The sequence below is a fragment of the Phacochoerus africanus genome, chromosome 7 (assembly GCF_016906955.1).
Source record: "Phacochoerus africanus isolate WHEZ1 chromosome 7, ROS_Pafr_v1, whole genome shotgun sequence".
NCBI classification, from domain to species: Eukaryota; Metazoa; Chordata; class Mammalia; order Artiodactyla; family Suidae; genus Phacochoerus; species Phacochoerus africanus.
In genome coordinates, this window is record NC_062550.1 from 71,217,462 (window position 1) to 71,230,947 (window position 13,486).

The following is a 13,486-nucleotide window of genomic DNA, read 5'->3' on the forward strand; positions in this document are numbered from 1 at the left end:
GCCCTCAAAGTGGGTGCATATTATTACATGTGAATTGTAACTCCATAAAGTGGTTCTTTTCAATAAAAGGAAAGTTTAAAAATGAAAACACTTAGGCCCTATTCCTAGTGAATCCAACACAGCAGGACTAATATGGGGCCCAGAAATCTGCATTTTAAACAAGCTCCAGAGATAATCATGCTACAGGCTGTTTCACTTAATAGAAATAGTATTGGTCTCTATGAATGCCCAACTCTTAGATAACAAATCAACTAAGCAAGCAAAGGACATTCAGAAGAAGAGTGTTTGAGTTTTTGCATGTCCCCATTCCACACCCCAACCTCCATTCTTTAGCTGGAATTCTGGTCACTTCCCAAGCATCCTCCTGGGTGCTCTGCTCTCCCAACTGTTGGCTCAGCTGTGGATATGCTTTCTTCACTCATTCTTCACAAAAGGAACTTTGCTAGGAAAATAAATGGGAAGAAAGCAAAATAAAAACCCATGTGCAGAAAAACCAATATATTTTCAGAGCACAGATCCTTTCCCATAATGTCACTCAAGTTGGGCACCAGATGGGCTTGGCTAACCCAGCTCACTGGTCGGCATATCTGTGGTTTCAACAGATATGCCGACCCTGGGGGAACAGCAGGTAGACAGGGAGGCAGGTGGACCACCTGTGTGGAAATGGAACAGTACAACAGATACGCTAAAGGCACGCGTAGCCCGGAGGAAAGGGTTGGTTTCTGCTAAACTGGATTGAACAGCAAGGCTCTATTTCCATTCCTTGGACTTTCCCTGCTGCCTGTTCCCCATCTTCCTCTCTTCTACTTGTTGAAACACTTCCCATCCTTCAAGGCCCAGCGTGAATAACACCTCCTCCTAATCAGATCGCCATCGTCAAACACTTTTCAATCCCCCGAACTCCTATGGCACTTGGCTTGGAGAGCTCTTACAGAAATTTTGATTTGCATTTTATTTATTTGCGTGCATGCCATACCTATTCTACTAGGTTGTAATCTCCTTGATTATAGAAACTATAACTTATGATCTATGCTGCATGGCCTGCAGAGTTCCTAGTACCTTACTTAACACTTAGTGTGTGTTTTATGTACATTTACTGAAGAACATAATGAATGATTCAGTCCATGCTGACTCATATCTCTGAGCTTTCGGTTGTGCTGTTCCCCCCTTTCTGGAAAATCCTTCTCCCTTCAAGTATTATTTCTTCCAATGAGCCTTCCCCAATTCCATAACTACTTGCCTAGCAAGCACTCTAGGCAAATTCCATCTTATCACTTACAACCACTGCTGTATATTTAAATTGAATATTTATTACCTGTTTCGTCTACTTAATCAAATGCTTCAAGAAGCTAGAGAGTCCCTCCTAGTCATCCTTACCTTACTTCCCCAGCCCAGTTTGGTGTAGTACGCATTTCATACATGTTTTTGAAACAGAATGATCTCTTCAGAAGTTTCTGGAAGCATTAGTCCATGACACAGAGGGCCTGGCTCATTTAGTCTGTTCCCATTAGAGAGGCCAAAACTGTCCTGAGGTCTCATTCCCAGAGAAAACCCAGCATAAACAGCCTTTCCACCTTAAGTTTCCTCTGAGGGAGTAGGCCCAGATGTGCTCTGGGGTCCCTTGCTACCCTATGAACTTTGTCCTCCAGGGAATCTTCCAGCAGAATAGACTGCCGAGAACACAAGAGGCAAGTGGGCCTCTTCTCAGCAGGTCTTTAGGATGGACTCCCCCCCCCCTCCCCCAGGCCTCTGGGATGATTGGATATAGGAAAAAGAACCAGTGACCTTTCAGACTGTCTCTTCTTAATACGTTTCTCTCTCCTTTCGCCACCTTCCCTTTCTCCTCGTCCTCGTTTCCCCAGCCGCTCTCTTCTCTTCCTCTTTCCTTATCTGATTCTGTTCTCCTGCGGCTCCCATCGCACTTTCTCTGTGCGGCTGGTTCTGCTCGCCCGGCTTTCCCTTTCTCGCCAGATTTATCTCATCCATCCCGGGTCCCCATCCTTTTTCCTGCCCCTCTGCCCACTCTCACTCTCCTCCTTCTCCCCTGCCAGCCCTGCAGGAAGCCTAGACTCCTCACGAAGCCTAGAGGTGGGAGGTGGGGCGGGGAGGGGGGTGCTGGCGTCGCGGCCCCGCCCCTCGTGCGTGTGTGAATGTCTGTGTGGCAGTGACGCGGCGCCGGCGGCAGGGAGGGAGGCTGGGCGGGCTGAAAGGGAGGCGAGAGGATCGCCGGGGCTGCTGGGCTCCTGGGCGCCCTCGCGCTCCCCGCCGCCTGCCGAGGCGCTTGCAGGGCGCAGGCGGCGGCGGGCGGCATGGAGAGCCTGCTGGAAAACCCGGTGCGTGCCGTGCTCTACCTCAAGGAGCTCACGGCCATCGTGCAAAACCAGCAGAGCCTCATCCACACCCAGCGCCAGCGCATCGACGAGCTGGAGCGGCGGCTGGACGAGCTAAGCGCCGAGAACCGCAGCCTGTGGGAGCACCAGCAGCTGCTGCAAGCCCAGCCTCCGCCTGGGCTCGTCCCCCCGTCCCCGGCCCCTCGGTCGGCCACCCCGGTCACTGCCGCCGCCGGGGCCCAGGAACTGCTCCAGAACCACGGACAGCTCCCGCCCGCCGGGCCACAGACCGCGCTCGAGCAGCCCCCGCTTCAGCACCACGGACAGCTCCTGGCACAGCCCCAGCCGGGCCCCAGCAGCCGGGCTCACGCACCCCAGTCGCCCCACCAGCACCCAGTGGCGCCAGGGGCCGTCGCTGACAAGGAGAAGGAGCGTCCCCCGAGTTGCTGTGCTGCTACTGGAGCCCTCCTTCAGCACAAATCCCCCGCCGCCCTCGGCAAGGGCGTCCTGAGCAGGAGACCCGAGTGAGTGGGGAAGAAGGGATGAGGACCGCTGTGGTGGGAGGAAGGGAAGTAAATAGGCGTGAGGAGGGGACGGGGTAAAGCCGGGAGCACCTGAGTCAGAAGGACTAGGGCAGTGTGAAGTGGAGGGGTGAGAAGATGCTTGGGGGTAGAAGTGTGTCAAGGAGATTTGGGGGAAAGGAGGAAGGCTATCAGGGTTTGAGAGGGTTTGGAAGATTTTGGAGCGAAGGGAGTATCCAGACCATCATTGGGGGTAAAGAGGAAAGAAATGGGGCTTAAGTGCTTGGAGTTATTGGAAACTAAGGTTTTAAAGGGTTCAAGACTGAGGGCGAATTGGGGGTGAAGATTTAACTAAAGAAGAGAACAGCTGAATCTTTTTAAGTTAGAAAAAATTTGGATAGGAGTTTGGGTAGTAAATTATTAGAATGGAGAGTGAGATATGAAAAAGACAGGTTTGCAAAGGGAAACCTTAAGAGCTTTAAAAAGGGCAGGGTCCAGGAAGAGTAGAACTGGGGCCTGAGGGGGGTTCAAGAAGGCAAAAGACAAGGCCGAGAGGCAGGATGATGTGAGAAGGCAGGGGGCTGGAGACAGAGGAAGAGGAAGGGTGGGAGAAAGCATCTCTCATAGGAATAAGCTGGCTCTTAAACTGATGCAGTGGGAATCAAAGCCAGGAGTGGTTGATTTGTGGAAGCTTACTCTGCTCTGACCTGAGTGGGTGCCTCTCTTCTGAATCCCAACAGACCCAGAGGGGTGCAAGGTAACAACAAACCAAGCCCATGGAGGATCCCTTTACACCACCAGGACTCGGTCTGGTTAGAGCTTTTTCCTCTGACTCAAGGAGAATTTCTGTGCAGGGTGTTAGCAATTGTGGAAGGCGAATAATGATAGGTGAGACAGTTGGCATACGGAGCTGGTATTTGGATGTAATTCCTGGTTAAATTTCTTTTATGGCTGGTGACCGCAAACCTTGTCCCCCTTTGTTATTTGGTGATAACTGGAATCTCACTTTAGGTCCAGAGAGAAATATTAATGCCTAATGAGAAACTCTGGGACCTCAAGCTCCTTCTTTACACCCAAAGCCCATGAACTAGAGATGTGGAAAGAAGGGATGAAAGAGGACTAGAATGTTCTCTCCTCTGTATTGGGAAGGCTGTGACCATGTCAGCTTTCTTCCTCTGATTAGGCAGGTGATGGAAGAACAGCTCACGGGAAATCAGAACCTAGTCAGCGTCTGACCCTGACAATGGGAATGCTAAGGGAGTTGGAGGTTGGGGGGTAAGAAGGGAGGTGAGCCAAAAAATCTCATCTTCAGCAGCCTTGGTGTGCTTTAGGTCTAAGGATATTTGTGAAGACTTGTTTGACGTAGACTCATCTTCCCCTCACATCTACCGCAGTTAGAGAAGTTGGGTCGGGACACGTTACCTTGCAGGGTAGATTTGACCAGATCCTTGGCCTCTTCGGGGGGGGTGGGGGTGGGGGGGAAGAGCCAGATGATCTGCCTTGATGGGCCCAGAGCATCTGACTCAAGCCCCAAGAGGATGCGGCTTTTCCCCTCAGCTTCCTCAATGGTTCACTTGCCCTTCCTTCAGTTTCACAATTTTCTTTCCTTATCTGGCAGAAAAAGCAGAAAGTCAGTTTTCCCTCAGTGCCTATGGCTCAGCAAAAGGCAAAAAAATTTCCAAGATACTATGTGGCTTCTTCCCCAGATGGGGGAAGAGAACTATCCCATTCTAGTTCCCGGGGGTGGGGGGCACAGCTTCCCGGTAATTGTGGTTTCTTCACTTCATTCCTCTCCTTCTCCTCTTCCACCACCTCCCTCATTTCTTTCCATCCCTTCAGGGGACTGTGTGGGCAAAAAGGGTTGAGAAAAGATCATTATTCTTAGGTAAGGACTCTGCCACGGCCCCCAAAGTGGCTTAAAAAGCCCAAACTCTCCCCACCCAGGTGGTCTTGCTAAGAACCCGGGGATTTCAGGAATCACCCGGATTCCTATCCAGCCTCACATGTTAAACCAGAGAGAAACCGTAATGTCTTCATCTTTCCCTCTCCTTTGTCCTGCTTTTGCTTCTCAAGGGGGCAGAACAAAAATAATTAAAATGGTGGAAGAACGTGGAAGTTGTTGGCAATCCTTCACTTAGGAAGTTGTGCCAGGCACCAAGTGGTTAAAACTCCTTCCTTTCTCCAGGTCATGCAGATGCCCCCCAGCCCCAGCCTGGGCACCCAGAGACTATGAGAGCTCGGACACATCTTGCTCTCTCCCCGCAGCTCCCTCTCTCCTTGGGTGGGAAATCATGGACATCTTGGCTGACTGAATGCCTTTGGGATCACCCATTTCTCCGCACTGTTTTGCTTCACTTCAACCCACAGAACCCAGGAAGGAACCGTCTTTGCCAACTACGTTTGGCCCCACCCTGCTCTGTACTCGTGACCCCCATTTGGCAGTCTGTCCTCCTTTGCCCAATCTCTCAGTGGAGCAGGGCTAGATGCAGGCAGCAGGCAAGGGGCAATCCCCAAGGATCGGGTGACGAGAGGAGAGGAAGAGCAGCCAGGAGCCCTCTCCTGGGGATCCCCAGCTCTTACTGAGCATGCCGATGTAGGAGCAAGACACGGCAGAGGGGAGTCTTTGGGTCACAGTTTTGCTGCAATCTTTTCTCATTTCTTACTTCCCATTCTCCGTGTCACTGAAATGAGAACGCGGTGCTGGTGAGGTTGCTGAGGGGTGGGTGAGGGTTACCAGGGGCCACTCAATGTTAGATGCATCATTTCACCACACAGTTTGTCTCTTATCCCCAGGACTCATCTTCCTGCCCAAATCCAGGAGGAGGAGCCCTGAGGACCCTCGGGCTGGGAAATAATAGAATGTTTAATTGTCATCAGATCTGCATTAATAAGCAGCCTGGCCTCGCTCCCTCTTTCAGCTGAGGGAGATGTGAAGGTGGTGGCCTTGGAGGTCAGGCCGAGGAAGCAGCACCGTGGGGGTGGGTGAGTGCAAAGACATCACAGAAGAGCAACACCCGATGGGTTAAAATTCTTTCTCTGCTGCTTCCTGGCTCTTGCTAAGCTCCCGCCCCCACTGCTTTTGCCGCTTAATGAAAGCAGCAATCTAGCTTCCTCCTCTTTATTTTTTCAATCAAGGCTCACAGCATCTACAGAATTGATTATCCCTTTCCTGGCTGGAACCAGAGCCTCAGCCTGACCTGGCCAAGTCCCCTCCCCACCATGGGCGCACATGACCCTACCTGTACCTACTGGCTCCAGTGTGGCCATGGCCTCTCTGTCTGAGCATGTGTTTGCCCACCCACCCAGCAGTTGCATTTAGAGCCAGTGGGTCCCAGGGCTTGCCCAGGTCCCCAAGCCCACAAGCAGAGAATTCCTGAAGGCAGGGTAAGATTCTTGCATTATGATTCGAATTCAGCTCCTACCCTGAACTCTGCACCTCCAAGGGGTGAGGAAGTCTGAATGGCCCCTCAGCTCCTGTCTTCTCCTCTTCCTTGTCTCTCCCTTTCTCCGCCCCCCCCCCCGCCCCCCAGGAGACTGACGTCCTTATTGCTTTGGGAAAGGGCATGGCTCAGGAGCTCTAGGTGGGGTGGGTCTGCTTCCTCTTCACCATCACAGGCTTCTGGCTGCGCAGGATGGCGCTGGCTCTGTGGATGGCGGCCATGCGCAAATCCGGGTGGTACTTGTTCGTTTGGATCATGTGCCGGATGCTGCTAAGAGTGGCTCAGGCGTTCTTGTTGATGGTGGTCCGCACGTAGGTAGTGGCCGGCTTTCACTGGCCCGGATCTCTGCTTCGTCACCACCACGACCCCTTTGCCGTCCGCCACCGCTCCACGCCCACAGTCTTGTGGTGAATCAGCCCGTTGTAGTGAAAGGAGTTGCAGGCCTTCAGGTTACTGGGTTCGGTGCTGTATGTCTGCTTGTTCCTCTTGATTAGGAAGCTGGAGCAGTTCCCCACCACCACCCATTGCAGATGCACAGACATGACAGCAGCTCACCTCCTCTCGTTGCAGCGGCCGGAGACGGAAAGAGTTCCTTGTCTTTTTAATACCCTTTCTCTTCCTCACTACTTTCCCCTTTCTGTCTTTCCTTCCTTCTCTCTTCCCCCTTTCTTTCTTCCCCTCAAACATTTTTTCTCGCCCATATTTCCTTTGCTTCCATTTAAGCTGCACAGGAAAGTTTTCTCTTCTCTGCTCCCATCCTTTAAGGGGAAACTAAATCTTGGGTCACTCTTTGAGCTCCATGCTCTCATGCTACCTGAAGGTCAGGGTGGGGCATGGCTGGAAGACCACCGAATGTGCTTTTTAGCCTGTTGTCTGAGATGCCTACTGGAGCAGGGGGGGGTCTCTGCTCCTACTGAGTCAGGGTTGTCTGCTTGGAGGTGGCAGCTCCTGATGGGCCCCTCCTGGGAGCTACAGGGAGGGCATGAAAGTCTGTCTGTCAGTTAACTCTATTGCCTCAAGTGTCTGGTCCGTTCAAAATCCTGCACTCCGTGCTGGGAAAAGACAGGAAAGGCGCAGACTGACCTTGCTGTTCAACATACCTGAGACGGAACTAGAACCATCTAAATAAGCATAAGCAGAATGCAGGTGCCCAGAGCCCTCCCTCTGTCAGACAGAATGGGATAAAGGGTGGGCATACAAACCACAGCCAGAGCCCAGAGCGGTTTCCCTGATTGGCACTAAGGAAGAGTGGAGCCAAGGAGAGCTGGAAGGGGAACAGAGCCGAGAGGAGTCCCTCCACGGAGCTCTCTGTGCTGCTGTGCGTATCCCCCCATCCTCTGACCTAACCGCCTCCCACCCCAGGGCTAAACCTATCAATGTGGGAAGAGATCTTGGCGCTTGGGTCTCTTCTGCCCTGTGGCCAAGACCTGCTTGCTGAGGAAGCTGCGTTATTACCTTGCTCACCGGCTGGCCCGTCCCTTCCCTCCCTGTCCCGGCAAGGTGAGGACTTGTGGCTGCTCAGCTGGAAAAGGGGCCTGGATAAAGGCTCGCAGCAAGGAGGGCATGTGTGTCTTCTGTTCACCTAGCAGCTGGCATGCAGTGGGCACTTGAGACGATCTGCTGTTCCCTGCCTCTTTGAGGGCCCAGACCACTGTCCTTCCCTCCCTCTTAGCCAAAAAGAACACAATTCAAGAGCAGGCAGCTGCCAGCCTCCCTGCTCCTCACCAGCCCCTGTGCTTTGCTCCATGGCCATCCTCTTCCTTACTCCAAGCCCTTCCCAGGCCCACACAGTCAACATCACTGGCCTTCACACAGGCATCCTTGCACCTCGTCCTCTTGGCCTGAAACTGAGCTGGAGGAGCAGCAGTTGGTCCTGCTGATTCAGCAAATTTCTGTGCAGGCCTAAGTTTCAGAGGTCACTTAAGAGAAAAACAGGGAGTTCCCATGGTGGCTCAGCGGTAACGAACCCGACTAGTATCCATGAGGATGCAGGTTTGATCCTTGGTCTCGCTCAGTGTTAAGGATCTGCTGTTGTCATGAGCTGTGGTGTAGGTCACAGACCCAGCTCGGACCTGCCGTTGCTGTGGCTGTGGTGTAGGCTGGCAGCTACAGCTCTGATTGGACCCCTAGCCTGGGAACCTACATCTGCTGTGGCCCTAAGAAGAAAAAAAGAAAAAGAAAAAAGCAGATGGGGTCAGATCTTGGGGGAGAGTGAATGAAAGGGAGGGTGACATGAAAACCCTGGTCTGGAAAGAGACTTGGATCTTGAATTTAAACCCCATGTAAAGATTTTTAGACAGAACGCCCTGGTTGCAGAGCCTAAACATTTTTCACTGGGGCCCGAACATGCTCAGTGGACCCAGGGCAGCAGCGGCTCAGCAAGGGGTTTCTCAGTTAGAGGTCCTGGGGATGTTCTCATTGCACTGGCAGATCCCCACACGCAAGGCCACCTGGCAGGATCTCCAAGGCTTGGGCCACTGCAGCTCCTTCCTCCTCCGCTTCTGGAAAACCACAGAGTGTGAGTTCCCACACAGGCTGCAAAGGGTTTCTGTTTTCCTGCAGGAATGGAGTGGTCCTCTCCATTTCAGGCAATGAGGGCGGTAACAAACAGAAAACATCAAGAGTAGAGCGAGGGAGAAATTAGATTGCTCGGGGTGAAAGGAACTTGAGGAAACCACAGAATCACAAAACTTTCGAGATCCAGGTGGTTCGGAACATGGGCTCTGGAGGCAGGCACACCTGCGTGTGAATCCTGCTCTACCACCTGCCAGCTGGGAAACCTTCTTTGAGCCTTGGTTTTTTCATGTATGAAATGAGGAATAACATCCACTTGAAAAGGTTGTTGTGAAGTTTTTTTTGTTTTTGTTTTGGCTTTTTATCTTTTAGGGCCGTACCCGCGGCATATGGAGGTTCCCAGGCTAGGGGTCCAGTCGGAGCTCTAGCTGCCGGCCTACGCCACAGCCACAGCAAAGCAGGATCCAAGCCGTGTCTGCGACCTACATCACAGCTCACGGCAACGCCGGATCCTCAACCCACTGGGCGAGACCAGGGATGCAACCCACGTCCTCATGGATGATAGTCGGGTTTGTTAACCACTGAGCCACGATGGGAACTCCTGGTTGTTGTAGAGTGTTAAAACTAGATGGGATCGTTTGGGGAGAACTGTTCCAGGCATGTAGTACTCAACAGGTTGCGGTATTTCTGCAGGTAAAGAAACCAGGGCCCACCATGCATCCAAAGTCAGACCACAGCTACCGATGAGAATCCAGGTTCAGGATCCCTTCCATTCTTCAAGGCCACATTTCTACACGTGACCTTTCCTTATCTGTGCTCTACTCCTGACAGTGTGCGCCCCAGCTACCCCAGATATGTGAGTGGCATGCTGCCTTGAGTGCAGCCAGGCAGGACAAATCCACCATCCTTAGTGGTCTGGGATGGGGTCTCACGACTTCATAGCTGGGAGATGCTGCCTTAAGTCCAATCTAAATTTCTTCAGTTACATTTAAAGATTGTTGACACTTTTCTTAAAGGCACTGAAGGGATCTGAGTTATCACTCAACACCCCTATGGTGATAAGGAAGACTGTGACTATTTTCCGAATGGGGAAATCGTACTAGTCTCGATTAGTACGTGGACTTGTCAAGGACAAAAGTGGAGGGCAGGGAATGGAGTCTGAACCAGAGGAAGGTCTCCTATTTGCTGGAATGAAAGCTAAGCCCATTTCTCCAAATTCTTCCATCCTGAGGATGGAAGGAAAGAACGGGGACCTGCTCTTTGCAGGACTCTGAGGTCCAAAGGTGAGAAACAATAGTGGGGAGGGACCGAGAAAAGGGGAAGCCTGATCTACTGCGGGGTTTTGGTGGAGGGTGGGGATCAGGGTGGCTGGAGGAGGATTCTGCTTGTTCTCGTCAAGCCCAGAGGGTGAAGGTGTTTCTTGTCATAGGACTCTCCTAGACGAAATACCATTTGGGAAAACAAATTTTAAAAAAATGGAAGAGAAAAGATGGCCCACTTTTAAAATTCTCTCCACAGTGATTGTGGCTGTGGGGCCATCGCAGGCAAAGATGTGTGTGCGTGCACACACACGTTGGGACACAGGGTGGGGCCAGGCAAGAGCTGTTGTGCTGTTGCTCTGTTTGGAACCTCCGATCCAGAGGGTTATGTAACTCTGCGATGCCGGGCCTGTGCTACCTTTCCTCCCTGGCAGGGAGGTGGGCTGCTGTGGGCCGGAGGCCTGCAGACTGGTCCAGGTCGCTGCCCAGGGAAGCCCCCTGCCCCCTCGATATGGTGTCAGACCATTTCCCCTGGGCAGAAAAGGGCTGGGGGGGAGGGCTTAGGAGCTGGACCAGGGTCCCCCAGCCCCTCTGGGGGGTCAGGTGAATATCAGAGCTAGAAAGGTTCTATCAAGCCCTTTGGATCAAACTTCTCATTTGGCAAATGAGAAAATGACAGCCCGGGAGAGAAGTGACAGGTGCCCCCAAACTGGTCAATGGCAGAACTGGGTTTAGAACTCAGATCCTCATGCCGTACTCTTGTCAATCTGCAGTGAGGGACTAAGAGAACCAGCCGGGACCGCCCGTGAGTGTGCAGGCCATACTTACTGCTAGTGATGGGGGTCTCGGGCACTGAGGCAGGCTGTCTTCCAGAATATCGCACCTATGCCAGCCATTCACAATCAGAGATCCTTTGGGTATTTCAAGGTTATCGCCCTTGTTAAAATGCAAATTCTCCTAGGACAAGAAAAGAACGACCCATTTGGCTCTGCCAGACTCTGGTACTTGGGCAGCGTCTGAGGGCAGGTTTGACAAGGGAGGAGGATGCCTAGCAGCCAGGGCAGGAGGAGGCTTGTAAGGTGTTGGAAGGCCCATGAAGGAGGCTGCTGAGAGCCTCCACTGTATTTGGCAGGGAAGTAGCACTGCCTTGCCTGGGCCTGGTAAGCAAAGTGGAGACCAGGGGCTTCCCACACTGGCTTGTCTTGGGAAATTATCTGGGCTGGAGAAGCAATACTTTCCCAATAAGCTTCATGTGTGCAAGTCATAAGGCAGGAATTTAAGGAGCATCCTGGTGCTAGGTAAGCACTTTTGATCCTTCCTGGGATCTTAATCCTTTAGACGGCAAAATTTCACCCAGCTCCACTGGGGTTTGCTGTGGTCAGGGAGATGTGGGCAGGCCGCAGTTGGTGCTGCACAGGCCTGAAGAGGATGGGGGCGGAGGCTAAGCCAAAACCCAGTAGGTGTTTGATGAATGCCGCTGGAAGGAATAAACCCTCAGTGCGTGGGGCAGGCAGGCTCAGTCATCCTTGAGTGCAGGCAGGAGGTTGGTGTTGGGGCTGAAGAAGATCTCAGCAGAGGGAGGTCCCCGGGAATAGGCTGTGCCCAGGCCTGCGAGCACATGTGAAACGCAGGATTCGAAGTTCAGTTCTTAAGGCCATTTCAGGAGTGAGGGGGACATGGGTGCTCCTCCCAGATCCCACCCCAATCCTACCCATGGGTGTGGAGAACCCTCTGCCCTCAGCCTCTGCCTGGGAAGCTGCACTAACAATTAAGTGTGAGAAAGCCCTTGGAGTGAATAGTTCATCACACACATGCTGTCAGCAGGTTGAACTAGAAACGGAAAATGGGGCTATGAGGATAGGAGGGAAAGGAAGCCTGAACCGTGGCCATGTCTCTGGGTAGGAAGAGACCAGCGTAGGGTGGGGGAGAGAGCTGGATTCTGGGGTCACAGTCTGGCCCCAGGGGAAAGCAACAGGAAGCAGCACCCAGTTCCAGGCCTCACCTGTTTCTCAGCCAGGCAGGGTCAGCTCTGGTCAGGGAAACATGAGGATGCCGAGAGAAGGGTGAGTGAGTGTGAGTCAGGTGTGAATGCATCTGTGGGACTGAGTGGGTGCATCTGGGCATGGGTGAGTGTGTTCCTGCCTTGGGCAGGGGGAGAGGAATGACGACCCACACCACACAGCACAGGCCTTCTTCCTGCCTCCCTGCCAGCCAGGATCGCCACACTCTTAGCACTCTGGGTTCCTTCTTTCTCTGAGTGCTGGTTTCTCACTCTTGGCCAGCTGGCTCCTCCTGGGTCCTCCCCTCTAGAAAATGGGGTGAGTCTACACTGCCTCCACTCCCTGCTTTCTGCTCTAGGGAGGTAGGGGCCAAGCTGCAGACTGGCCTCCCCTGCACCTGACTTGGCCCAGCTGTGGCCAGGGCATGGTGCCCGTGACTGCTCCAGGCTGGATCTGTCTGGTCAAACCAGCTGTCTCCCTGCCCCCAGTCAGGGACACCCTTCCCCATCCCAGCAGAGAGGCAAGGGAACTCCACAATTGCTTCCTTGATAAACGCTTCCAATCTACCACAATTTTCATTCAACACATCAATTCAACACAATGATTATTTAAAACAGCAACAGCAACAAAAACTCTGCAGAGCAGTTGGGAATCTCTTGCTTGTGTGTGTGGAGTTTCAGCGTTTCTGGTGCAAAGCCTGGTCTTTACAAACGGAGATGGCTTGGCACTTCCAAACCAGCTCATTTGGCATCTTGGACATTCTTGGAGCTGCTCAAATCATAAGAGCCCACTGAGGAGGGCCAAAGGGGATTCCAGAGGCAGGTGAAGACACGGTGCTGGGCAGCAATGGAAGAGATACTCTCTCCCAGCAGCTGAACTCCTGAGCCTGGACCCCTGCGTCCATCCTCACAGCCCCCAAGTGTGAGCCTGCAGCAAACCCCATCTCCTTCTCCTGACCTTGACGTTCCCTCTGCCCAATGGGGACAAATCAGTCTTTGCCCACCTTTGGGCCCCTCTCTGCCCTCAGTCGACCAAGTCTGTGGCAAAGCAGAGCTGTTCAGAGGTTGCTGCTGCAGGCAGCAAGGACTTACCTTAGATGAGAAAGTGACTGCCAAATGATAAGAGCCTTAGGAAGGGACCTCAGAATCCACTACTCCTCTTTTCGAGGAGAAAAAAAAAAAAAAAAAAAAAAAAAGGAGACTGATCCTGCGGGCCCGGTGTCTCGGGAGGGCAGCCAGGCCCTGCAGGTGGGGGAGGGCCCGAGATGGATCCTGCAGAGGCGACCAGCTCCAGATTCCCAGGAATTTCCCCTGGGCTCCCTCTGGACAGGCCTGCGTAAACCCGAAGCAGCAGGATGGACGGGCTCAGGACGCAGCCCCCTCCTGCCCCCCGCCCCCAACTCGCTCGGGAGCCCGGGGAAAA

The 13,486-nt window shown here is 52.9% G+C and overlaps 1 protein-coding gene and 1 pseudogene across 1 annotated transcript in view; one reads left to right on the forward strand and one right to left on the reverse strand.

The window, feature by feature from the left end:
* Positions 1-2,299: 2,299 nt before the first annotated feature.
* Positions 2,300-13,486, forward strand: part of IQSEC3 (IQ motif and Sec7 domain ArfGEF 3) — a 92,066-nt gene continuing 80,879 nt past the window's right edge. Inside the window, exon 1 of the mRNA XM_047787839.1 lies at positions 2,300-2,854. Coding sequence (XP_047643795.1) covers positions 2,310-2,854 — 545 coding nt within the window. The 5' untranslated portion in view covers positions 2,300-2,309. The remainder of the gene's footprint in view (positions 2,855-13,486) is intronic.
* On the reverse strand, positions 6,420-6,833 carry LOC125131366 (60S ribosomal protein L28-like; annotated as a pseudogene).